Raw genomic sequence first — 26,969 nt, forward strand, 5'->3', positions numbered from 1 at the left:
TTATTTTCACTGCCAACTCATCATGGGATCCATCAAATTTGAATCTAAAGAGGAGTCTCTCTCAACTGCTTCAGTGTAAAACATCAAGCCAAATATTTGTCAATATACTTCTCTTGACAAGGAAGCCCTCATCATCCCAATGATACACTCCTTATCTCAATATGTTGACCGTCTAGACTCAAGGGTCATCTCCCGTTAGGACTGAACACGAAGATGATCCAATCTTGTCATAAATAAATCGTCAACATATATAATCCAAATATCAACAACATACCTGCAACATTGAAGAGAGGTCGGTGTCTGCATTAGATGACCATAAATGCAAGTAAGCCAAGACCAAAAGGCTTGCTCAAGTCCATATTAGACTTTCTTATATCTGTAATCATGAATCTCATCTCAAGTGCCTCAAAGCCTTAAGCTAGCTCCAAGTACGCTTCTTCCGTATATACATCATGGAGCATACCAGCTTCACACACATTTGATTAGTGCATTCAGCAGCAAGAGCTACAATCCTCTCCCTTTGAGTGCATATTCCTTATCACTGATGAATTTAATATCACAAAGTGTTAATTTTAGGGAAAATTGTATGTTCTGCGCTTTAAAGCAATTTTACTTCAATTTCTTTAATAGCCCAGTATCAGTATTCAAATTAGCAATCACATCAACATGATAGTAAAATGCAGATAGAACATAAATATAAACAGTAGAAGACAAGCCAAGACAAGAGGACACAAGATGTGGCACCAGCCAGGGACAAACTCCAATGTGGGAAACCCTTGATCAAATCTTCTTATAGTCTTCAATTGTTCAGCAAAGAGAGAGTACAATTTACAAATCTGATATTTTGTAATAGCAGTAAAAGAGCCCTAACCAGAAAAGTCAACACTGGTCAACAGGGCAGATTTGACCCTCAACAATTTGATCAACTTCGGCCTCCAAACAGCAAGATGAATCATCCCAAAACAGTCCAGTCAAACCTGGTCAAATAGCCAACCCTACGGTCAACCCTAGCTGCAGTCAATGTTGGTCAAAGTCAACATTTGACCTGAATTTTTATGCCCAAAAATGCGGCCTGCCCAAACAGAAATATCTCACCCAAAAACGCAATCAAACATGTCAACGCATGGTCAAACTGTCCCAAAATTCGATCTCCTGAAATTTCGGCCTCCTAAAATTTCGGCCTCCTAAAATTCGCAATCCTGAAATTTCGACGTCCTGAAATTTCAATCTCTTGAAATTTCAGCCTCCTGAAATTTCGCTCCTGAAATTTCAGACGTGTGGAGAGAGAGAGGCCCAGAAATCTGCACCCAATCAAAGAGGAGAGAGGGAGAGAAGTGTGAAGATGAGTGTCTCCAAATGACGCTAAGGCATCATGTATTTATAGAAAACGTTGAGGATGAATAGACGTGACTGTTGGGCTTCTGAGCCAACATAAGTTTGTTGGCCGACCTAGACCATTTGTCCATAGCCAAAATAAATTCATAACTTCATTTGTACGTGTCGAATCGGACGATCTCTAGATCAATCCTACACCTCTCGGAGAAAGGAATCCAAGAAAAATATTAGTTGTCATAAATAAGATGACCCATGTGGAGTTTGGCCCTAGTTGCCAATTTTAACACTCCCTCTCAACTAGGGAGAACTCCATCTGCCAATCTGTACTATCTCTGCCATCAATGCATTGCTCTGCTTTGCTCTACTAAACTATGAAGAAGAAGAAGTGATCGAGAATGCATCATACCATTCTCTACTGACCCGAAGTGAGTCCCAAATAAAAGAGAGTGTCTCATACCACTCTTACTGACCCGAAGTCAATTCCAATCAAAAGAAGGTGTCTCATATCACTCTTACTGACCCGAAGTCAGTTCCATTGATCCTAGATCAATATCGGTCATCCTAGCATAGGGAGTATAGTAGTACACAAAACGTCCATTGGTAGTACTATGGTCCCTATCCTCATTTCCCTACTCATTGGGCAGATGAGAGTTACTTCCCATGCGTCCCAAACTGCATGGGTATGATGTCTCAACAAGATAAAGATGAACCACTCATCCTGCCTACATGTCACCAGGGGTATCATAGGGGAAGGTTGAACCACTTACCCATGTACACAGTAAACCACTAGGGGAAGGTTGAACCACTCACCCTATGGTTGCTCATCGCTCCAAAAAGTACCCCAAGCCCCCCGGAGCTCCCAAAGATCAATTGTCCATATCATATAGGACCCTCATAAGAGGGTCGCTCCACGACTCCAAGTCATTCTCGAAAGGCCAAGAACTTGACCTTCCCCAGAGGCTTTGTCAAAATATCGGTGACCTGCTCATCAATCCCAATGTGATGGAGCCATATTGCTCCTCTTTGTACCATATCCGGGATAAAGTGGTACCTGATATCTATATGCTTGGAACGATCATGAAACACGGGATTCTCTGATAATCGGATCCCACTCTGGTTGTCGCAGAGGATCACAGTGGTATCCAACACATGTCCAAATAGCTCACTGAAGAGCTTCCTCAACCAGACAGCTCCACAAGAGGCCATACTAGCGGCTATGTATTCAGCCTCAACAATGCTCAAGGCAACCGATTTCTGCTTCCCGCTCATCCAGGATATCAAATCAGAAACCAAATAAAAACAGCATCCAAAAGTGCTCTTGCGATCCACCACACTGCCAGCCCAATCAACATCAGAATAACTATGCAGCCTCACATCTCCGACAGTGTATCACAATCCATGAGTGGCTGTGCCCCGAAGATATTTCAGAAGATTCTTGGCACCAATCCAATGTATATGATGAGACTCAACCATATATTGGCTCAATGTGTTAACTGCAAAACATATGTCTGGACGGGAGTTCACCAAGAACATCAATGCTCCTATGAGTTGACAATACTCAGACGCATTTCCCAACTCATGTCCAGCAGCACTACCACATAACTTCTTAAGGTTAAGTTCCATCGGGGTAGTTATAGGCTTGCAGTCCACCATCCCAAATCTTTCCAATATCTTCACAACATATTTTCCTTGAGATAGGAAAATTTCACCTGGCTTTTGCTAGACCTCCAACCCTAGGAAGTAGTGCATCAGTCCTAGGTCCATCATCTCAAATTCAGAAGCCAACTCCCTCTCACATTTGTGAATGAGAAGGTCTACACCTGTCAGAAACAGGTCATCCACATAAAGTACCAGAATGAGAGGTTTATCATTTTCAACCTTAAAGTAAAGGTTCAAATCAGCTTCACTTCTAGTGAATCTCAGCTTCATCAGATAGCTATCGATCCTCTCATACCAAGCCCAGGGTGCTTGCTTCAATCCATAGAGAGCTTTCTTCAACTTGCATACATGAGATTCCCAGTCATGAACCTCAAACCCCTCGGGTTGTTCCACATAGACTTCCTCTTTGATCGAACCATGCAAGAAAGTGGTCTTGACATCCATTTGATGTAGGTTCCATCCTTGCAAGGCAGCAAGGGCTATGATCGAGCGGATGGTGGTGTATCGGGCAACAGGCACAAATATATCATCGTAATCTACACCTTCCTTTTGAGAGAACCCTCAAGCAACAAAGCGAGCCTTGAACTTTTTTGCACTTCCATCAGCTCCATGCTTGATTTTGTAGAGCCACTTAGAGGTGACAACCAATTTGTCCTGGGGTCTAGGGACCACATTACAAACATCATTCTTCATAATTGACTCGCATTCTTCATTCATAACATCCTTCCATACTTGTTGCTTCACGGCTTCTTCAAATGATGAAGGCTCACTTGAATGATAGTGCTCATGACGATCAAGTATCTTTAATACCTATTCGGCTTCTTGCTTTCACGAAAGGTCCCCCTTGGTGCAATATGTCTCTCGGCATCTTTGAGAGTCTCCCTAAGCCATGAGGGTCTCCTCTTGGAGGAGGAGGGCTCTTGAGGAGGAGGATCAATAGGATCCATAGGTTCAACAACATCTAGCATTGTTTCATCTTCTTTTGCACCCTATTTTCTAGTGTCAGCTTCTTTGTCCTTCCTTGGGATAGGAAGGTTTTTGATCTTCTTGAGGGCCATATCTTCGTCGAAGGTGACATCATGATTTATCTCAACTTCCCTTTGACCAGCCACATAAATTCTATATCCCTTAGAATTTTCACTATAGCCCACAAAGATTCCTTTCTTCCCAAATACACCCAATTTGCTTCTTTTCTCTTTCAGCACATGAAAATATACGGGGCTTCCAAAAATTCTAAAATGAGAGACATCAGGTTTCTTACCTGTGAACATTTCTTCGGGAGTCTTGAAGACCAATGCTTGATGAGGGCATCGGTTTTGAACATACACATTGGTATTTGTAGCTTTAGCCCATAGTAACTTCGGAATCCATTGATAATGAAGCATGGCACGAACAGCGTCTACAATAGTGTGATTCTTCCTTTCAGTCACACCATTCTGCTCGAGAAATATGGTGTTGTAGTCTCCCTCTTTATGCCAGCTTCTCTGCAATAATCTTGGAATTCATTGGATTCGTACTCGGTCCCATTATCAGTCCTCAATATCTTGATTTTCTTCTCACATTGGTTTTCGATAAAGGATTTGAAGTGTCGGAACCAGATGAACACTTCATCCTTCTTAAAGAAGTAGATCCAGGTTTTGTGAGAAAATCATCCATAAAGGTGAGATAATATAAATATCCTCCCAAAGAGTTACAGGCATCATACCAGTTATGTCATAGTGGATCAATTGCAATAAGTCTGTGGTCTTTTTATCACTTGAGGCGAATTGTCCCCTTGTAAGTTTTCCTTCGGCACATCCTGGACATACACCTTCATGCTCTACTTTTAATTCGGGCATACCTGTCACCATCTGTCTCACATCAGGTAAGGTCTTATAATGAAGATGAGCAAACCTTCGGTGCCATAGTTCAGATCAGTGTTGATAATATCGATATCGGGAAAATATCGGCGAGGGTCCAGAAGATATCTTATCGGCAATATCGGCGAAAATATCAGCAAAATATCGGCAAATATCGGCAAGCATAAAAAATGCATAATATATTCATTTTTTTCAGATTTTTAAACATATAAAGCAATAACAACATGAAATAAACACATTGGCACATAAATATGAAGAAAACACTGATATATATGATGTCAAATAGAAATGATATATCAAAGGCGATACCAAATCGTGCTAATCCCTGATAATTGTCCATTCAAGGACTCAAATGTGGAGAACCAATACAAAATAACATCACATATAATAATAAAAGTATCTCATCATCATGAGTTACATGTAGCATAACAAATAAAACTAGCAGCTATCTATCTACTGCCCTCTCCCCCTTTTACGGGAAAACATGATGGGCTGTTTGCCAGGCCTGCCCCTAGTAGTAGAAGGCCCTGACACTGCCTCTGCACCTAATGTCAAATAATGAGTGCTAGGCATGGAGCTATGCTCTCCTATATCTATAGCAGATGGTGTTGATGCTGATGCTCCCGCAGTGTCCTCCTCCTCCTGCTCCTCCTCTAAGTGCTGCTGCTCCTCTGACTCCGAGTCCTCCTCTTGCTGCCCCTGCTCTAATGGATCATCTGCCACTGGCTCTAACCATGAAGGTGACTCCTCCAATATGGGCTCCTGAGACTCCACCCTCCACGGAGACAATACATCAATATTGTCTAAGGAAATGGCATCTGGATCCACTGGTGATTCTATTTGCCTCACTCGAAGTCGGATGTTGTAATGCACATCCACCAAATCGTTGAGGCGTGCGAACTCCAACCTGTAAGAGTGTCAAAAAAAGTAATGAGTCTTGACTCTTGACTCTTGACACTTGAAGGTCATAAATTAAAAATTAAAAATTACAATAAGTGTAATTGCTCAACTGAAGGCTTGAGTTCAAAGTTATACCTGTTGCGCTTTTTGGCGTGTATTTTCTCAAATACACTCCAATTGCGCTCACACCCTGAAGAGCTACATGTTTGACTCAAGATTCGTATAGCCAATTTTTGCAAATTTGGTGCCCTTGCACCATAGCTTCGCCACCAAATATCTACAACAAAATAATGAAATAAAAAATTCAAAAACTTAAAAGTTAAAAGTTAAAACATAATTAAATTCAAATTTCTAATTTCTAATGAGTGATGACTTGTCACTTACGTGGCATGAAGAGGGCCCTTTCCCTAATGGCATCATCAAAGCCAAATAGGCCAACACAATCCTGATAACACTGTACCTCGCGCTTGATTTTGCTACGAAGCTCAGAATCAGGTACCATCCTCTGAATACAGGAATGGAGCCCTTCCATCACCTCGCCATCAAAATCAAAGTTGCATTTGTATGAAAATGCAGGGTTGAGGAAGAGTGTTGCTGCATGAATGGGTCGATGAAGCATCCCTGTCCACCGACTATCGATCACATCCCATAACATCATCTGCCTATCAAGGCCAGCAGAACCCTTGTCTGCATAATAGGAACGAATGGCCTCCTTGGCCCTATCCATGCCCTCATACAAATAAGGCATTGCAGGCTTCTCTCCATCCACCAATCGAAGAACCTTTACTATAGGTTCGCTAACTGCACATGCTTCTTGTACTCCACGCCAAAATGTCTCAGAGTACACCATTTTTGCAATGGCTCTCCCATCAGGTCTCCTACTGTATCTACAATTACGCCAATCATCAGACACAAACATTTGCTTCAACTCGAACTGACATCGAAGCAAAGACTGAAGAGTAATAAAGGTTGTGGCAAAACGTGTGATGGCAGGACGCCGCAACTCCTTGTTTATAGTGAACCTCCTCATAAGGCTAAGAACAAAAGCATGGTTATAAATAAACTTGGGGATGCTCCTAGCCATATCAACTGCCTCCTTGATGAAGGAGAGTTTCCCCATATCCTCAAGCAACAAATCAAGACAATGCGCTGCACATGGAGTCCAGAACAATGTGGGATGCCTCTCCATAAGCATTCTGCCGGCAGACACATAATTAGCTGCATTGTCTGTTATGACTTGCACCACATTCTGCACACCAATCTCCCGAATGAGCCCATCTAACAACTTACATATCGTTGCTGCATCTTTGATATGTTCTGATGCATCCAACGATTTAATAAACATGGTACCTTTAGGACAATGTACCAAGAAATTTAGAAGGGTCCTACCCTTCCTATCTGTCCAACCATCAGACATCACTGTGCATCCAGTGACTTCCCATGTCTTTTTCAACTCCGCCAATCTAGAGTTGATGTCCTGTTTTTCTGCTTGAAGAATTGGCCCCCGCAACTCCTCATATGTGGCACTTTTGTACCCTGGGCCCACAATAGCAATAGCATCACACATTGGCTGCCAAAATGGATTGGTTTTTGTGATGCTGAGAGGTAAGTCGCTCCAAAAAATACACCTCCCCATGACTCTATCTGCTTCTTGCTTCTCCTTTTTTTTAACAAGCGATTTTATGCCAGGTTGTGCTCCAGCTCCTGTTCGTGGAACAAAAAATGATGACCTCGCATTCACACTAGCAGTAGCGCTAGCATGTGATGGTGTGCCAGTTGTGGAGCCCCTCCCACTAGGGCCAGTAGGGCCACTACCCTCAACATCAAAATCAGGAGAAGATATCCCGAAAGATCTACCTGCACGTTCAGCTTTGTTTCTTTCCGCCTCTTCCTTCTTTCTGTCCTTTTCTTCAATTGCCTCAAGAGCTTTTTGTATAAGCTCCGGACTAGAAACTGTACAAATGCCAACATCATGTCCAGTGAGTCTAGCAAGATGGTATTTCAGTCGTGTAACCCCACCTGTCATCTTGGTCCCACACAATTTGCATGCAAGATATGCACGATTTGTCCCACCATCAGGGATCCCATACTCCCAAAATGGGTCCAAGGTTTTTGGCATATTTGTATTTTGTAGTGGGCTAACTCAAAAGGAAACCTACAGCACCAAAAAAAAATTGGAATTAGTAACTTAATAAGTAATACGAAATTACAAATAAGTTAATAACCACATCATTTTACAAAACAACATCCTTATCTCTTAGATCAGTGGAGGAAAGAAATTTTATTTCTGATACAGCCTAAATATTTCTGATAATGTAGCAAAAAAAGGAAAGAACTTTTTTTGTTTAGCTTAAAGAGACAACAGACTTGGCCCTGGGATAATTGGCAATGAATGGTCTTCAAGAAGCAGCACAAAGTCAAACAGTCCTCAAGAGTCAAAACCTTCCACAAGGCGGCAACATGTTTAATATGGCATCGAGACATGCCAGCTGTGTCATATACTTTTGTTTTTAAATATTTGTGTTCTCCGATTGCAGCATTAGCAACCTGTAATTGTGTTCATTATAAGGCTATGAAACCGGATTCGTCCTAACCCCTGGACGAATCCCGAATCGGACGAATCGGACACGATTCTGTCCTGACACGTGTCATATTTCCATGACTCGTCGTGTCATATCCGGGTACGTCGTGTCATGAGCGTGTCAGAAAAATTTGGAACGTGTCACGATTTTTGGAACGATTTTTGGTTTCGGATTCATTTTTAGGGGTTTAAGTTCGCTGTTTTCATTCGCATTCACTGCTTCTGTATAGACCAACAAGACCACTGTTTCCAAATTGGAAGCTAATACTGATATACATCAATGACTCTGAGACTGGGAGTTGTGCAAAAGCTCTCTGGCAATGACTGTTTTGCTTTATCTTCTTCCTTTTCTTTCATATCAGTCACTCTCAGGCTTCAGCAAATGTTTGTTTCTTGAGCTGATCCCTGGTGGGTTTGCAGAAGCATTGAAGTTAGGTTCTCGTGCAAGTGGGTTCTAGACTTCTAGTGGTTGAGCCTCCAGGGTTTGATCTCCTAATGTTTCCTACTTCATCATTTTGCTACAGCTGTCCTATTAGTTTCATAACAGTGAGAAAATCAAACTTAAATCAACATAAAAACCCCTCACATCTGCAATGTGCATAAATCTAATATGACAGTGGCATAACCTTATTATAATTTTCACTGTTTGTTTCAAAGTGCTCCAGTACAGTTCAGAAAGTACTGAAAATTTTCTAATTATTTGGCACACTTGGCACAGGGAAATTTCATTAGTAACTCATTTATGTGACCAGTACCACTGACATTTATTTGAATTTTGTATGTACTATGCATGCTAATAGCTATAGATGAAGATCTATGTTTGAAATCAATAAATTTGTATCATTAATTAAAATTTGTGTAAGAAATATGCTAATAACTAATTTTTAAGATATATATATATATATATATATTTTAAATATATATATATATATATATATTTTAATAAAATAATATATAACGTGTCCTAACCGTGTCTTGTTCCGGGGTCAGCGTTTCCCGAATCCGACACCACGAATCCCGAATCCTACGTGTCCCGAATCCTCGTGTCAGGTGACTTAGTTATAAGGTTTTATGGGTGGTATAATTTGCTATAATATTTATTTTTATATAAATATTAGAAATAATATTTCTAATAAATAAAATTAGATAATTATATTAGAAATAATATTTATAATAAATAAAATTACATACTTGGTTGTTGGAGTTTTGTAGAGAGATTTTATGGACAATATTCTCAATATTTTTATAGGCCTTTTGTAATTTAACTTAGATATAAATAATACAAATTATTTGTGTTTAACTGTAACATGCCTGTTTCTCAAAATTCTTTATTAATATCAAATCCAAATCCAACTCTGGCTTAACTCACTCCAAAGAAAGCCATGAAAATGGTGAGGTAGTAAATTTCTATCAACTCTGGCTTTCCTATTTAATTAGTGGTGGCACCAGGCTCAGTTAAATATGATACTGCTTTTTGTGTCTCGCTGGGTGTGATTGGAATGAGCGGTAGAGTCCAGAGAGAGAGAGCCGTTGTGGTGGTTGTCCACTCAATAAGCAATACCTCACTCTCTGCTGACTCGCAGTTCCTTCCTCGTGCCTTTCACACTTCACTGCATAGCCAATCTGTCTCTGTTTTTCTAAATGGTTTATGTCCCATGGCGGCACCCGCAAGAGTTTTTCTGAATGGTTTATGACATATGTCCCATGGCGGCACCCGATTTATCAATTGTGATAACATCAGTGCTCGGCCTCGCTGTATGCTTACAATATTTGCTTTATTTGTGACCAAGACAGAGGCTTCACTGCTACGCAGTCATGCTACAGTCTATTTAAAATTTTAATGGCATTCAAATTTCGAAGATGAGATCATACCTATTCTTGGCACTTGCAATAATGGCTTCAAAGTTCAAACCCTCCTTCGCAGCGACCACGTTCCGGCTCCAGCTCTCAGAAAAACAATGACGTGAAAAAACTCAAAAATCAATTTATACAGGCCGCGCGGACTGATTTTAACCTCGCCGGCGATATTTTCAGTCGTCGCGCGATATTTTACGAGATATCACCGAAATATCGGAAATCGCGCGAGATTTTGAAAACCGGAAAATATCGCGATATTTTGGCGGCGATATTTCGGCTCGCCGAAAATATCGCGATATTTCCGAATATCGCCGATATTTCGGCGATATTATCAACACTGGTTCAGATTGTAGAGATGTGTCGCAAGACATGCCTCCCAATGGACTTTCTCCAACTTGATACAAAGTGTCAACCCTAAACCCAGGAGTAAAAGCATCTTTAAATTTTCTTTTCCAAACATGTACCTTTCCATCGATAAAAGCCACCTTGAATCCATTATCTTCCATTGTCGAAATGGACACCAGGTTCTTCTTGAGATCGGGTACATATAGTACTTCTTGCAAATGAATAGTGTTACCTTGATTCAATTGAAGGGTAACATTCCCTATTCCCTTCACAGGATAGATGGCATCGTCTCCGAGGATGATCTCCAAGTTTGTCTCCTTTTCTATCATATTAGAGAGGGATTCCTTGTATTCGGTGAAGTGTCTTGAGGCACCACTATCAATTAGCCAATTTCCCAAAGTGTCCGGAGGAGAGGCAGTGGAGAGGGTCGATATAAGATATTACTCTTTTTGCTTATTGTTAACAATATTGGATTCTTCATTCCTGGAGTTCCTTGATCTCTTGGAGGGTCGACCATTTCCTTGATGTCCTGCATTCCCTTTTCCCTTGCCATTGGACCTGCAATTCCCTTGATCGTTGTTGTTGAAGTTGCCCCTGGAATGATTGTGATCATCATTATGTGATGTGTCCCTTCTATTTGGACACTCCCTTGCATAGTGGCCAAACTTATTGCAAACAAAGCACCTACCCTTCCTTCCTCCCTTGGATCCAGGCTATCCATGGAAATGACCGTTAGACCTTGCATTATTTCTCCTTTTGGCATGAGCAGAGATGCAATGGGTTGCTTCTAATAGAAGGCATTTCTTGCTCCACCATTCTTGTTTCTTCTTGAATGCATCTCGACATCAATTCTTCAAACCCTGGAATTCGATCATTGTTGAGTATAGTGGTTCTAAATACATACCACTCGAGTGGGAGTCCTCCAAGGGTGGTGAGAGTAAGTTCCCTGTCAGGAATGACTTCTCCAATCGAAAGTAGATCATTCTTGATCTCAATGATCCTTAAGAAGTAGGATTGAATATCCTTGCCCTTGCCCTTCTTAATATCTTTCAACTTATTCTTGAGAAATCGAATTTGATTAGCATTACTAACCTTGAACATGTTGATCAACCTATCGTAGATCTCCTTGGAGGTCTTCAATTCAGAGATGTAGGCCATCAAACGCTTGTTAATGGAATCCCTGGTAATCTTCTTTGCTTTGGCTTCAGTGCTATTGTACTTGGTCTTCACAGCAACCGGTGCATTTGAAGGAGGCTCAGGGATTTTACCCCGCACATAATCCATCACTTCTTCCAAGGTCAAATCAAGAGACATCTTCCATCCATGATAGTCATATTTATCATGGAGCTTGTCTTCAGCCGGGAAGTGGGATGAGGAACCCATTGAGCCTTTTGTCCTTGTCCAACTGTCTTTGGTGATTGCTCTTTCACTCTTGCTTGGGCTGTCTTCACCTTAGCTCTGATGCAGTGTTTTAAGATTCAGCCGGCTTAGAACCGATTCGACCGAGTTGGTCCGAGTCAAGGCCTCACCAAGTCGACTCGGCCAGTGAACCAGCTCGTGAATAACCCGGCTGACTTGGCCGAGTCCGAGCCTACTCGGTCGGGTTGGATGACAGCGATCCGTGAATTAAAAAACGACAATTTTTTTTTTTTGCTTTTGGGGGACTCTAAGGTTTTCACGATGATACTTTAATGGTTTTTTGTCCCTAAATAAGTTTATCTCGCTTGATCTTGAGAGGTTTGTTTAGGTGGTATCACATATGTAGTAGAGATTCCTTAAGGGATAGCTTCATTCTTCTTCAAAACCTTCCAATAGGTTCTTTGCCCCTTTCTTAAAGCAAACCTAACTTTGTGGCCCCAACCTTGGCCCTCCAAAGATGAGCATCGAGCCTTGAGTTGATTCCACGTGATGCTACACCCCTTGATGAGCCTCCAAATGCTAAAACACTAAACTTAAAAGCTTGGACGTTGGATTATTTGATGATATGCCCAAATGGACTGAAAATGCCCCTTGGCTGGCCTTGACCCTATTTTGGTGGATGGTGCCTTCTTCCAAAGCACAGATGAGGACAGTTATCATTGAGATGACTTAGGAGGGCTAGCACATCCCCCTTTGATGCCAATGCTTACCCTTAGGGGTGCCATGTCACTCACATGCTTGAAAAGGGTGACATAGGGTCTCTCCTAGATGACATCATGGCAGAGGATGCACCTTTTGAACATGTACACATGCACTTTGGGACTTTCTTGGAGTGAGGAACACTCTTGCACCCTTGTATTAGTTCCTTGATGACTTACAATCTATTTTGGAGGATAACACCATTTCTAGCCTCCTTGGTTATGTGTTTTTGTTTTGATCTTTGTATCATCATCATGTATGTGTTGGACAGTGCACTAGGTGCCATTTTGATATAATGGATATATTCATGAGCCTACTTTGATCATATGTTGTCTTCTATCTATATTCTAATGTTGTGTGTTTGGAAACATGAATAAAAATCTTTAAAATTATGTTTTTTTATAGAAAAAAATAATTATTTAATGTATTTTTTACAACCACAGAGTCACTGAAATCAAGCTGACCGAGTCGATACCGAGTCGGAGTCGGAGTCGTAGTTGACCCTCGGCCGAGTCGGAGTCAGAGTTGGAGTTTTAAAACATTGCTCTGATGCTATGTTAATTTTAGGCAAAATGGTATGTTCTATGCTTTAGAGCAATTTTACTTCAATTTATTTAATAGCCCAGTATCAATATTCAAATTAGCAATCATATCCACATGATAGTAAAATGCAAATAGAACATAAATATAAACAGTAGAAGACAAGCCAAGACAAGAGGACACAAGATGTGGCACCAACCAGGGACAAACCCCAAAGTGGGGAAACCCTTGCTCAAATCTTCTTATAGTCTTCAATAGTTCAACAGAGAGAGATAGTAAGATTTACAAATCTGATATTTTGTAACAATAGTAAAAGAGCCATAACCAGAAAAGTCAACGTTGGTCAACAAGGCAGGTTTGACCCTCAACAATTTGGTCAACTTCAACCTCCAAACAGCAAGATGAATCAGCCCTCAAAACAGCCCAAGACAGTCCAATCAAACCTGGTCAAACAGCCAACCCTGCGGTCAGCCATAGCTGCAATCAACGTTTGACCTCAATTTTTGTGCCTAGAAATGCGGCCTGCCCAAACAGAAATATCTCACCCAAAAACGCAGTCAAACATGTTAACGTAACTGGTCAACACATGATCAAACTGTCCAAAAATTCGGTCTCCTAAAATTTCAACCTCCTGAAATGTCGTTCTTGGAATTTCGGACGTTTGGAGAGAGAGAGAGGCCCAGAAATCCGCACCCAATCAATGAGGACAGAGAGATAAGTGTGAAGATGAGTATCTCCAAATGAGGCTAAGGCATCATGTATTTATAGCAAACGTTGAGGATGAATAGACGCGACAGTTGGGCTTCTAAGCCTACATAAGTTTGCTTACCAACCTTGACAATTTGTCCATAACCAAAATAAATTCATAACTTCATTTGTACATGTCGGAATCAGATGATCCCTAGATCAATCCTACACCTCTCGGAGAGAGGAATCCAAGAAAAATATCGGTTGTCATAAATAAGATGGCCCATGTGGAGTTTGGCCCTTTTGCATCCTGGTGCATCTCAGCTTTTCCTCTAAGTACATCTTTTGCTTCTCGGAAGTGCCTTGGTATAGCGTGTAAAGTGTATGATACAATGTGATCTCGAACACTGTCAAGAATCAACCTCTTTGCCCTCGCCATCTCCTTTCGGTATTCCTTCAGCTGATCTACGTCCATGGGGATAGCTACCACTGCATCTATGAATGGCTTCAGGCGATATTCATCTAGAAGGAAGGACATCCTTGCCTTCCAAATGACATAGTTGGAAGCACCATCCAACCTGTCCAAATCTCGTAGTCCGACAGTGGCCATCTCAGCAAAATAAGTCGAAATCCTCCTCTTCTCTTTTGCTCCGCTGTTGCTAGGCTCTACGCACTCCCTGTTGGAGTGAGTAAATCTACTCATAACGACTATTGATCTGCAAGAGAAAATTGAACTTCTGAAGCTAGAAGTCCCTTGAGGAAAATTTCCTTCAGTGTGTGCTCTTTCTTCCTCCTAACGTTATTTTGCACTAGCAATTGCTGCAAAATACTGCATCCAACTAGAGATCTGCTCTGCAAGGAAAATATTGGTTGCTCCCTCTGCCTCAGGTAATCCTCGAACTAGAGAAAACCAATTTCTTTGTCGCTGTCTCAAAGAAATCGATTTTTCCTCAAGAAATTGACCCTCCTGGCCAAGAAACTGCGCTGCCTCTGCGGGTTTTGAATCACTGCTTACGCAAAGCTATGAAATTCCTCTTCCCTTCTGCTACTGAGCTCTCCAGTTTACAATTTGCGCTCTGATACCATGTGAAAATTTGACTAACCCTGAATCCTATTGCAGCGACTGATGTTAATTCTTCTAATTGTTAATTCAATTATAAACCATTTACTTGTTGTGTGCTATGGAAAGTATCGAATTAAATATATTGCAACCTTCACAAATAAAACATTGTGGAATAAAAAACCTTGGAAGAAATAGATGCACACACACAAAATACATTGTTATTTTTGGACTAAGTCCCCGAAAAAAACCCAACTCAGAAAAATCGGTGCAGCGTTTGAGCATTTTAATATTATGCATTAGTGAAAACTGAGTACAATCTATGGATGCTTAAACTAGCAATCCAAACAAAGAAATAACTGGCAATAATAACTAGTGAGAAAAATTTCTCACTCCACAAGTGATCCAACATTGACCTGAAGCTCTGAACTGCGTCCCCTCTCTCTGTCTCATCAGCTGCTATTTGGGAAACTGATACTCTTTGCCTCCAAACCCTCTACGCAACTTCTGGCTCAGAATTTCTCCTTCTCCCCAGCAAAACGGAAATCTCCCCAAGAGGGCTCTGCGCTGCCTTTGCACTGCCTCTCTGTGACAATCATTGCCTCTCTCCAATGTACTCGCCGGAACTGGAAAAGCTTCCTCCGGCCTCACTATCTCTGCCTCTCTCTCACTGCTTCGATCTCACTAAATCACCTCCGACAACTGAATGTTGCTACTCTAGAGATTGATTTCCTAGCAAAATCAAATGCTCAACTGATTTGGTGTGTCTTCTCCAAGCCCCATCGACTTCTACTTATAATCATTCGTTGAGACTTCAACAGCAACCATTAAATCTTAATCGATGGCTAGGATTAACTAGAAATCGATCCATGTACTTTTCTAGAACATTCTTACCGTGACTTAATTAATTTTGATTAATTAATCATATTTACTAAGTTTAGACTTAAGAAATATTAAAAACTGACTAATAAATCTAATTAAGTCGTCTCTAGGTGGAATTTCCATAAACGATTTATGGGTATTGGAGAATACATGTAATTTAGCCTCTCCACCAAATCTCGTGGCTAGAACATGTCCGATGCTACAAAAACTAACAATTGCAAGTCCAGGATGTACTTTGGATACTAGAGCTCAAGTGCAGCATGCTTTCAGTCTCAACAATTGAGGTGAAGGGGTTTAATGTGATATTCTGGGAAGGAAAAGTGATGTTCAAGCATAGTGGTTCTAACTCTACCCAAGGAGTACTTCTTGGAGACGGAGAGAATGGCATGTACAGGCTAAAGGGCAAGCCTAAAGACCAAGGAAAGAAGAAGGTTACAGAGACTCAGACGGAGTCAAGTTCCAAAGGGAGTTTGTCAATTCAGAGGGAGAATCTACAACCCCAAAAGAGTTCATCAATGGAGACTTTTGTATCTTAGAAGAAGGAGCCACAGAATGGCTTAAAGGCCTATATGACATTGAAGAGGCAAAAGGCTTCCATTAGTTGGGACACTTCCAAGAAGCATATTGTTCATTCTGCAAGCTATGCTTCTTTGGTGGAAAACGAAGCATATGATGATTGTTACAGGACAGCCATAGAAGAGGAATGTGTTTTGGCATGGGAACATAGAGACCTTCGGGGAAAGGAGCCTCAAGAGGTACTCCCACAAGCGCCGAGTGTTAGGCTTGTGAGGAGAAAACCCACAAAAAGAAGAGTTTGTGGGCTAGGCACCCAAGTTTGGGGTTTTGATCCAAAGTGGGTGGGCGTGGAACCAAAGGAAAGCAATTTAATATTCTCATTAATGGTTGTGATTGAGTTGGTAACACCTTGATGGACGAAGGGGTTCCAAGAGTGACCTAAGGACAAGTATAAGTAGCCAAACGATAGGCTAGTCACAAGATGTGGAAGGAGGCACACTGGTGTGCACAAGACAATCTCCAAGAGTGTCGCGAACCTTAGAGAAAAGTTGCAACAACAAGGAGCAAGTGTTCGTCGCATAGAGGAAAGGGCAGAAGTCTATGATCTGGGCAAAAGGCAACGAAGGTTACAACAAGAGGCCAAGATTCTGGAAACAAGGCTGCTACAAGGAAAGGTTGTAAGAGGCCTAACCGAGGACAGAACCAAGCGATCATGGGCTTAACTCAACAGGCCGCAGAGGCCAAGGGTCGTAGGGGCTACAAGCCACAGGGCTATAGGCCGTAGAGTTGAGGGCTAAAGAGGGTTAATAGGAGAGGCCAAGGGTGTTGCACAGTCTAGACAGAGGCTAGGAAGAGTGTCGAAGGTTTAAGAGGATGGATAGAACCAACAAGAAGGCCTAACCAAGGTCTGTTGTGGCAGGCTAGAGAGAAAAGAACGTTTGAAGCAATGGAAAGAGGTTTTTCAACTAGAGAACAGCCCTAATAGAGGATTGTCAGGTTACTATAGCAATCAGATCGAAGACTTCAAGAACCCTGTTGCAAAGGACAGCAGCAACAGAGATCAGTGGGCTAAAGGAACAAGCCCAGGTGAGTTAAATGTCTTGTTGGTTGTGTTTTTTTGTAGAGAAAGGACAATTATCATATTGTATGTTGGGTAGATGAGAGCCTAAAGGAGGCTATCGTGATACCAAAAGCCCTCACAGCCATATCTACCTCCTTTCTTTTTTCATTAAATCTTTCAAAGCTTGGTTGAGATACCAAACTAGTGTAAGGAAAGAAGAAAGGAGAGGTTATATGAGATGCATTTCCTACAACATTTAATGGGCCAATAGCTATAGGAACATGTTGACCCTGTGTCTATGTCTGAAATCCACCCATTGCTACAATTTCACGCTTCATTCTTCCTCTCTTAGCATTTTGCTCCTAAATGGCATCCAAATTAGCTTGCATTTTGGTTATGACTTTTGGAGGGCAATGATCACAAACTACCACATCTTTACATGTTATTCTAGACAGGTGGTATTTCAATCTATTTATGCCCCTAACACCACAGTGACACAAAATATGCATTTGACTCTCAGGTCAAAACCCGAAAATTCATGGGAACAATATTCCCAGGCTTCATCAAGAGGCCTTCTAATCTTGGATCCATGGAATTTATGAATCAAGATGCCAATCTGATTTCGAAAAGAAAAACTATATTAAAAAAATGTAAATTATTTTAATCGTTGAGGCCTGCAACAGGAAATGCAACAAAAAGAAAGGCCCCATAGAGAGGCTTGTAACAGCCACAATGTGGTTGCAGTCACACTGTGGCTTTTACAGGCCTCTGTGAGCCTACCTCAGGGTCACAAAGTCCTTCAATAGGCCCTCTGCTTGGACAAGGGACCTATTGCAAGCCTTTCTGGGCCTAAGATAGGCCCGAGGAGGCCTGTAAGAGCCACAGTGTGGTTGTTACAAGCCCCCTCAAACTTATCTAAGGGTCGCAAAGGCTACATTGTGGCAATAGCCAAATTGTGACTATTATAGGCCCTCGCAGGCCTACCTTAGTGCCGCAGAAGCCTGCAACAAGCTTCTGCAAGGCCCTCCATTAACAAATTTTACAAACAAAAAGAATCAAAATTTCAAAATGAAATAAAATACTAGGGGATCAATGCTTACCTAAAGGCTTGTTGCCAAATCGTTAAGGTTGGATGTTGGATCATGAATGTTGGAGAAGAGGCCAACTTTAACAAGAAAAAAAAAGGCAGGAAGGAAAAGATCAATTTTGGGGACAGAGTCAAGTACCAATAGAGTGTCCACAAGTTCATCAAGTACCTGCGAGTTTCAGCAGTCTAGCAACTATTGGCGAGTGGCGAGTCTATGGGCCAGGTATGGCCAATTCACTCGTTTCATAGAAGGCTCGATCATACTCCACCAACTCGCCGAGTCATGCTAAATTGTTTCCAAGGCACAAAACTTTTTGATCGATCCATTCAGGGGTCACATAGTCACATGGAAGAGGAAGGCTAAAAGGTGTTAGCCCTCACTTTCTCTTTCTTGGATTAGGGTTATCAAAATTTGATTGTTGGACTAACCCTTATCGAGGGTTTCCTCTTCAATGACAAGATTTCTCTTAATACCATAGTTGATCCATTGGCCAGACGTATTTCAAGAAGAAGTTGCTCTTAGTTGGATTTTGGGCACCAGTGGCAGTACAATATCTTAAGACTAAAGGGTAATTAGTCTTCTCAAGTCCAAACCCACATATTAGTCCAAAAATACATGGCTGATTTAAAAGGGGTTGTCATCAAAATTCAATGCCAAAAAAAGCAATTTACAAGAACAAGGTAAGCCTCACCTCACCAACCCATTTTTAAGAATGCAAAACTTTTTTCAAAATTTTAGTTTTAAAAAAATACAAAAATATAAAAATACAAAAAACATTTCACTAGCTTGAGCTTAATTTATATTTTTCAGCTAGTTTATCACCTGGGTTATGCTTGAACCTTATCCATTGAGCCCAAGAAAGGAAAAACTTGCATGTATTCTATACGAAAGCCTAAAATGAAGCAAATTCAAAGGGTTGTCCAAAAGTTTTACAGGTTTACAATACAATTTCCAGCAACAAATTTGTAGGAATTTACAGGGTAAGTTCCTCAGACAGAACACCAAAGGACACCGCTCACAAACAGATCGCAGATCAATACACCAATACTTTTGACGTGGTTAAAACCCTCAAAGAGGGAAACAGTCCACGGCCTGAGCCAACGCGGCCACTTCAGGCAATTTATTAATAAAAGAATGAAAATTTACATAAGCTTCTCTCATGGACGGTTAGCCTACAAATGACCCTCCATGCTCTTTAAATAGAGATCATGGACCAATCGGGTGTTAAGCCATGGATCAAGTGTCGATAATACCGAGGAGAGAATGAACCGTCGGATCACTACATATCGTGACCGTCGGATTGTAAGTTACAAAATGTACATAGTAAAGAAACACACTTTGCCTAACTCTATACTAGACCAAGTTATACTTAACTATTTCCTATGTGTCGGAATATCCTAACAAAATTTGAGTGGTAAGTGAAACCTTCACTCAAAGGTTTGAATCTAAAAGGTGTTAGAAAATCAGAAAGGCAAAAAGGTTTTCTTTAGTTGATAATTACTTGTGATATCTTTGAATTCTTTGTATCTTTCTTATGTTCCTCTTCTATCTTATTTCATCAAGCGATTATAAAAACAAAATATGAAGATCAAGGATACCAGATGTAAGCAGACAGCCAGGGCTAAAACACCTATATAGGGGAAAACCCAGTCAAGGACTCTTCCTTCAGTAATTCAAATTGAGATGGACCAAGACCCTAGACCAACAGACTTTTCTCCTCTAACAAGTCAACCTTCCAAGATAATATAGTAATCTCTTCTTATCCAACAGCTCCAACACAGCAACAACCCAGAAATTTGACTTCCCAGTTGCAATGTTTCGACCTCCTACAGAAGAATTTCGGCCCCGTTCCACCAACTGCACAGCTTCACACATGTTGGAAAGAGAGAAAAAATTGATTTTTACGCTTGAAAGAGTCCTCCTCCTTCGCTATCCTTCTTCCTTGAATTTTGCACTTTTTCTTGGCCCAGTTACTGCAAATCGAACTTCTTGTGTGTGAGAGACAAATGAGGTCGAGTTGTTGGCTTTATATAGTGATTTTGTTGCCTAGCTTTAAGCCGACTTGTCGAGTTTTGAGGCCGACTTGTTGTAGGAGGCCTAGAAGACTAATTTTAATATAAAATAAATTTCTTTCTTGCAAATAATTCCTAAGAAGGGTTCTTTACATTATGACATGGACAAAGACACTTGACACAAACCCTAGAAGCCTGCAATGGAGGCTTTGACCTAAAATAATTGACCCAAGCATGAAACCCATGTTTTAATAAGTCAATTTTAATAATCATAAAATTTCAGTTTCTTCCTTTTGACAAATACATTATATTATGACTTAAATACATTTATGAAGATCGAACCTAAATTCATTCTTCAACATGCCCTCTTAACTAGGGAGGTATTCATAATTACATCTATATAGAGGTACATGGAAGATCTCCAAAATGAACTAGGAAACGTTCAGGCACACTCAATGCCATAGACTAGTTACTTGACCAGGGTTATCTATCCGGGTGGGACTAAGATGGACTAAAGCTTTCAGCCAGTCTAGGTACCATCAGGCTGACTAACTAACCATCAACCCAGGGATTTGCGTGTGTATCCAAGGTCAGAGCTCCAACACCAACAATACCCTCCCTCTTTAGGATCTAGACATCAACACATAGGTTGGCCAGATGTCCTCCCAAGCATCTGCCATTAGATGCTTCAACTCTCCCTAATAAACTAGATATATCCATTTGTCCAAGCATGCTTCCAAAGTGTTTCAACCTTTTTGTGGAGAGATTTACCTGTACAATCACAACCCCAATCAGTAATAAACTTTCAAACATACAAACAAGTAAACACAAAACTTTGAGGCCTGGATGCAGCTTCTATCATCAACAAGTTATCCAAATACATCTTGTCAGAAGCTTTCTCCTACCACTTCTTTAGCAGCACCAAATATAGCCTAAGTACTTCTCAAGTCTTTTGCTTGCAACTTCATGAATTACGAACATTTATTGATAGTACTTTTACTTAATTCAAAGTATTCACTGTCATAATATCCATTCCCTCTCAACTAGGGAGATATACGCTTTCTTCTATCCAGGCATCCTCGCAACTTAGGGAGATTAACTACTTCCTTCTTCCATAACATCGGAGAACCTTTTATGGCTCCATTCCTTCCTACAATATCAAGGTTGTCTTACTTCATCATGCTTATATGAATATCTTCATTATCTTGAAGATTGTGTACCTACAAATCTTTTAATAGAAAGTACAACGAAATACAAATATAAAAAAGCATGAAGTTAATTATACTAAAAGTCAGGTGATTATAATGGAAGAATTAAAACATTCAAACTTTAGACATCTAATAGCTAAACCTAGTTAGGTTCAGTAAGATAATAATATTTTAACCTTTTGTTAGAATTATTGTTAAGACTTAAAGAACCTCAATCAAGATAATAGACTCTTACTCTTGCAAACCATAGATTCCACAAAGCCTTTAGATATTAGCAATTTAATCAAATAACAATTCTACTATGCATGTTAGATTCTACTAGGGCTTGTTGCAAACCCTAGATATCAAAACTAAAACATATTAATAATATCATCAAATCCTAGGTTATCAATCTTTACTAGGCATTGTTACAAACTCTAGAATTCATGGACTAAACCATGAGCAACGACAAATAGGTAAGCATATATACATATCTAGGATTTTATAATCATGTACTAACAGATGACAACACTATCTACTAGGTAATCCTAAGACACAAACATTAATCTATTAAAGTTAGACATATAACAAATTTTGACAAGACTAGGGTTTCAATCAAATAGAGAAATACACACCTAAGGTTTTATCCCTAGAATCTTACTATAGACATCACAAGGGTTTTGCTCATAAACCCTAATTTATCAAACCCTAAGGATCTAGGGTTTCATTTAAACAATAACAGTGAACCGTAAGGGACTAGGGTTTCTATGATAATAATACCAAAACTCTAAACATTAAGAAAATAGGATTTCCAGACTTCATCTTCAACCCTAAGTAGACTTGGGTTTTATAAATATGGACATACCCTTAGGTTAGGGTTGTATAGAGAACCTTTTAGGGTGCCATACGAATAATTAAAATATAATGAGGGTATATTCAATCTGATGATTAATCAAACAAGAATCTCTTACGATTCAAAACCCTAGACATAACAATGTTAGCAACGTAGAGAAAAATCTAAAAGAAGAATGATTGTACCTTTATATGAAGAGAACTTTGTAACAAAGCTTATAAGCTAAGACATACCTTGGGTTGTTTCTTAACAAACCTTGTAGGACATCAATGCTTGAAGGGTTTCAATAGAACTTTCATTCTTCAATTCTATCATTCAAAGTCTTCTCCATAACCCTGGAGCAAACAGCAAGCTTTCGTAACCAAGAAAAATATAAAGAGAAAGGTTATTAGCATAAAATATAAACCAGTGTGGAAATAGTCAGCAAAAAATCGGGATTAAATCCCAAAAACATGATTTTTTCAACAAAACAATTTAATCGGCCGATTTTTTGCAGAATTTTTCCTTGTCGATTAAATCACTATTAAATCAAAATACTCCCGATAAAAACGAAAAATTCGGCCGTCTCTCCAAGGCCTCGGATAAGAGGTCGAAAAGGCCGAAAAAAACATATTTCTCTGTTGTTTTTGCTCCCATTCGTCCCTGTGGAGAGAGTAGTTGTTTGCCATTGCCCTAGAGGAGGAGATTTGCTAGTTTTGTGGTGGGGATTTGGAGATTTGTCCACTGCTCAACGTGAGAGATTCAAAGTGCCGAATTGTTGCTGCCAAGTATGTATTTTAATTTCTCCCTTAGTCTTTTTTACACAAATGGCTTCTTAAATCTTTCTATAATTTTATTAGTCTATTTATATCTTATTTTTGCCTAGAAATTTGAAAGGGAAACATTGTTTAGAATCTAGATTGAAGCAAAACTACAACTTTCAAGAATAAAATGACAAAAATTCAAACCCTTGTTTATTGAATCCAATTGTTTTCCAGTGACTGAGAAGAGGCATTTTTATCTAAAATCAACAATTGCATTTGTGTTTGCTTCTTATGTGATGGGAAAATTTTTATTTGTTTCAAAAAAAAATTGTGCCCAAGTTTAAATTCAAGTTCAAAGTTTGTAACAAAATGCCAGGGCTTCTGTGGGAATATGGTGAACCTGATACTATACCTGAATCTGGGGGGATCAATAGAATATATTTGAGTTGCAATTTGTGTGGCAAGCATATGTCAAGAGGTATCAATAGATTAAAATTCCATTTGGGGCCAATTCCGGGGCAAAATGTTGACCGTTGCCCAAATACATCTCCAAAAATCATCCAACGGGCCATTCAATCGTTGATGGATAAAGAGGAGGGAAAAGACACCAGGGCAACACTAAAATCCAACTTGTAGGGGCCTCAAGAGTGGGGGGAAATGAGAGTGGCAATGCTTCTTCAGCATCACCTTCCACACCCATATGTCCCAACCCCTCGTCTATCTCATCTTTTTTTGTTCCTAGAACCACACCTGGTGCACAACCAGGCATCAAATCATCACTTTAAAAAAAGGAAAAGGCAGAAGCTGACAGGTTGGTCAGTGAGTGTCTTCTATGGAGTGATGTTCCTTTCAACATTGCCAAGACAAACCCATTCTACCAACCTATGTTTGATGTTGTCATTGTAGTTGGCTTAAGGTACAAAGCCCCCACCTTTGCAAAATTGAGAGGGCCTCTTCTTCAAGATGAAAACACTGATTGCACTTCTAGAATGGAGGAGTTTAGGGCATCATGGGAACAAACTGGACGCACAGTCATGTCAGATGGTTACACTAACCAGAAGGGTAGGACCCTTCTTAACTTCTTGGTTAGTTGTCCCTAGGGGACAATGTTTATGAAATCTGTTGATGCATTTGCACACATTAAAGATGCACGTTTATTATGTGAGTTGTTGGACCTCCTCATTCAGGAAGTAGGCCCAAGCAATGTTGTCCAAGTCATAACGGACAACGCTGCAAATTATGTTGCAGCGGGCAAGTTGCTCGAGTATCCTAACTTGTTTTGGACACCTTGTGCTGCTCATTGCATTGACTTGACGTTGGAGGATATAGGTAAGATTCCTATTGTGAGGGATATTGTTGAATCATCCAAGAGCATAACAAAATTTATATATAATCATGCATTTGTGCTTAGCTTGACAAGAAAATTCACCAAAAACAAAGAGTTGGTGCGTCATGCCATTACACGATTTGCCACTACTTTCATATCTCTTTAGTCTCTGTTGAATTCTATGTGGGATGTGAAGAGCATGTTTCTTACACCGGATTGGCGTGCTTCATCTATGAGCCACAAACCAGAGGGAGAGGGCATATGCAGACTAGTTTCATATGATCAAAGCTTTTGGGCAGGAGTAGAGGAGGTGTGTGCCATTTCAGAACCTTTGGTAAGGATTCTTCAGTTGGTTGATGGGGACAAGCCCGTAATGGGCTACTTGTATGAGGCCATGGATAGGGCCAAAGAAGCCATTCGTGCTTATTATGAAAATAAGGGAGACGAGGGGTTAGAGAAACAACAGGTCATATGGAGAATGATTGATGAGCAATGGAACAATACCCTCCATCGCCCCATTCATGCTGCAGGTATCTACCTCAACCCCGCATTTTCTTACGCCTGTGGTTTCAGATTTGATGCCAAGGTGATGGATGGATTCTTCACTTGTGTCGAGAGGATAGTGTCATCTGAGCAAGAATGTGAAAATATTTCTAAAGAAATCAATGTATATAGGATAGGGGTGGCACATTTGGTTTTACCATGGCTATTAAGAATAGGACAACCAATATGCCAGGTAAGCTTTAGTTTGTTTCAAACTTTCAAGTTTAGAATTTCAATTTTTTTTTTTATGTTTCTCACTTTTCTTTTAACTTGTAGATGCTTGGTGGACAAGCTATGGTGGCAAAGTACCCCATCTCCAAAAGCTTGCCATTCGAGTGCTCAGCCAAACATGTAGTTCCTCTGGCTGTGAGCGCAACTGGAGTGTATTTGACAAAATACACAGCAAAAAGTGCAACAAGTAAAGAAAATCAAATTAAACTTTTTGAATTTATTTGATTATTTTTAATATTTAAATTTTCTAAGTACTAATTTACAATCTATGACCCTAATACAGATTGGAGTCCCAACGCCTCAATGACATGGTCTACATCTACTACAATCTTTGATTGTGGGTGAGACAACTTCAGAAACCTCTTGACGTGGAAGCAATCTCATTGGACAATATTGATACCACTGTTGCATGGAGGGTCAAGACTGATAGGCCGACCATGGACTCGATCCCAAATTGGTTAGATGTGGATCTAGAGGAGGTAGCAATTGCATGGGAGGGAGATCCAGAGGTAGAGGAGGAGGAGCAACATCAAGGTCAGGAGGCAGAGCTGGATGAGGATGATGAGGAGGAGATGACACCATCTAGGATGGGCAGCAGCAGCATAGGACAGAGGCCACCTCTTTTATTGGTTTCTAGAGGACGACTGACTCCATTTGTATTTCCAGGGGTTGGGCCTTCTTCCTCTAGAGGAAAAGACAAAGCCATTCCCTATTCCCGTAAAAGGGGAAGAGGATCTCAATGATTGATTACTTTATGACATGTAGATGACTCATGATATTTTGACTCTCGAGAGTTGAGACTCAGACAAGACTCAAGATTCAGGAGTTGATTCACAATTTTGATATGTGATGTAGCACTAGACTTCATATACATATTATATATTATTTTTCTTTACATGTTTATGTGGAAATGCATTTATTTGATGTTGTGGATACTCTAGAAGTTAGAAAAAAAATTAAAATGAATATTTTTGTGTTTTTTTAATTTTGCCGACTTTTTCAAAAAACTCCCGACTTCAACGAGTTTTTCAACTTTTGGACCCTTGCCGATTTAATCCCGACTTCGACTTTTTCCACATTGCTATAAACATACTTTGATATGAGAGAGAAACCAAACACAAAAGAGGAGACAAGGAATAAAATACTTATCTTTTGGTAAATGATGGAGCCTCCCTCTTAGTCCAATCTTTGAGGGAATCATACAACTTATAAAAATAATTCAAAAATGTCCTAACACAACATGTTACACCTATAAATCTTTAGAAATCAAAACATAAAGGAAATTCAGAACCTAGAATAGAAGACCAGGAGAGGATATGTGAAAGGGAGGACTTAGTAGTATAAGTCCTTGACTTCCAATTCTTCTTTTGTATTGTTTTTCTTAGATGGGACTTCATCAGTGACATTTGTTTGATCCCTATTTCTCTTCTAATTTCTTGGATTCTCAGGATAATGACTCTTCTAATGTCCCATCTTGTGGCAATTGTAACATTCAACCTTAGATAGGTCCATTTTCTTCTTTGGTCCTTTGAACTTCTTGAAGGTTCCCTTCTTCTTGCGATGATCAGAATAAACATTCGAGGTGT

The 26,969-nt window shown here is 40.2% G+C and overlaps 2 protein-coding genes across 3 annotated transcripts in view; both read right to left on the reverse strand.

Moving 5' to 3' along the window:
* Window positions 1-26,969, reverse strand: part of DRL1 (KTI12-like, chromatin associated protein) — a 226,785-nt gene that overhangs the window by 77,036 nt on the left and 122,780 nt on the right. The gene's annotated exons all lie outside the window — the stretch shown is intronic.
* On the reverse strand, window positions 5,070-6,513 carry LOC149181045 (uncharacterized). Its single transcript, XM_089418268.1, has 2 exons — window positions 6,138-6,513; window positions 5,070-6,030 (listed from the first exon to the last, which is right to left on the reverse strand). The coding sequence occupies exons 1-2, from the start codon at window positions 6,499-6,501 to the stop codon at window positions 5,840-5,842; spliced, it is 555 nt and encodes a 184-aa protein (XP_089274394.1). The 5' UTR covers window positions 6,502-6,513; the 3' UTR covers window positions 5,070-5,839.

Source organism: Pinus tabuliformis, chromosome 3_2, assembly GCF_031772625.1.
Source record: "Pinus tabuliformis cultivar Carrire ecotype Pingquan chromosome 3_2, CPIR1, whole genome shotgun sequence".
NCBI lineage: Eukaryota > Viridiplantae > Streptophyta > Pinopsida > Pinales > Pinaceae > Pinus > Pinus tabuliformis.

What these genes read in the sequence shown, in the direction of transcription:
- LOC149181045 (XM_089418268.1), bottom strand. Translation starts at nt 6,501, where the DNA reads ATGCCTTATTTGTATGAGGGCATGGATAGGGCCAAGGAGGCCATTCGT. An exon ending in AAGGGCCCTCTTCATGCCAC is followed by an intron (nt 6,031 to 6,137) that starts GTAAGTGACAAG and finishes ATTTTGTTGTAG; the next exon opens with ATATTTGGTGGCGAAGCTAT.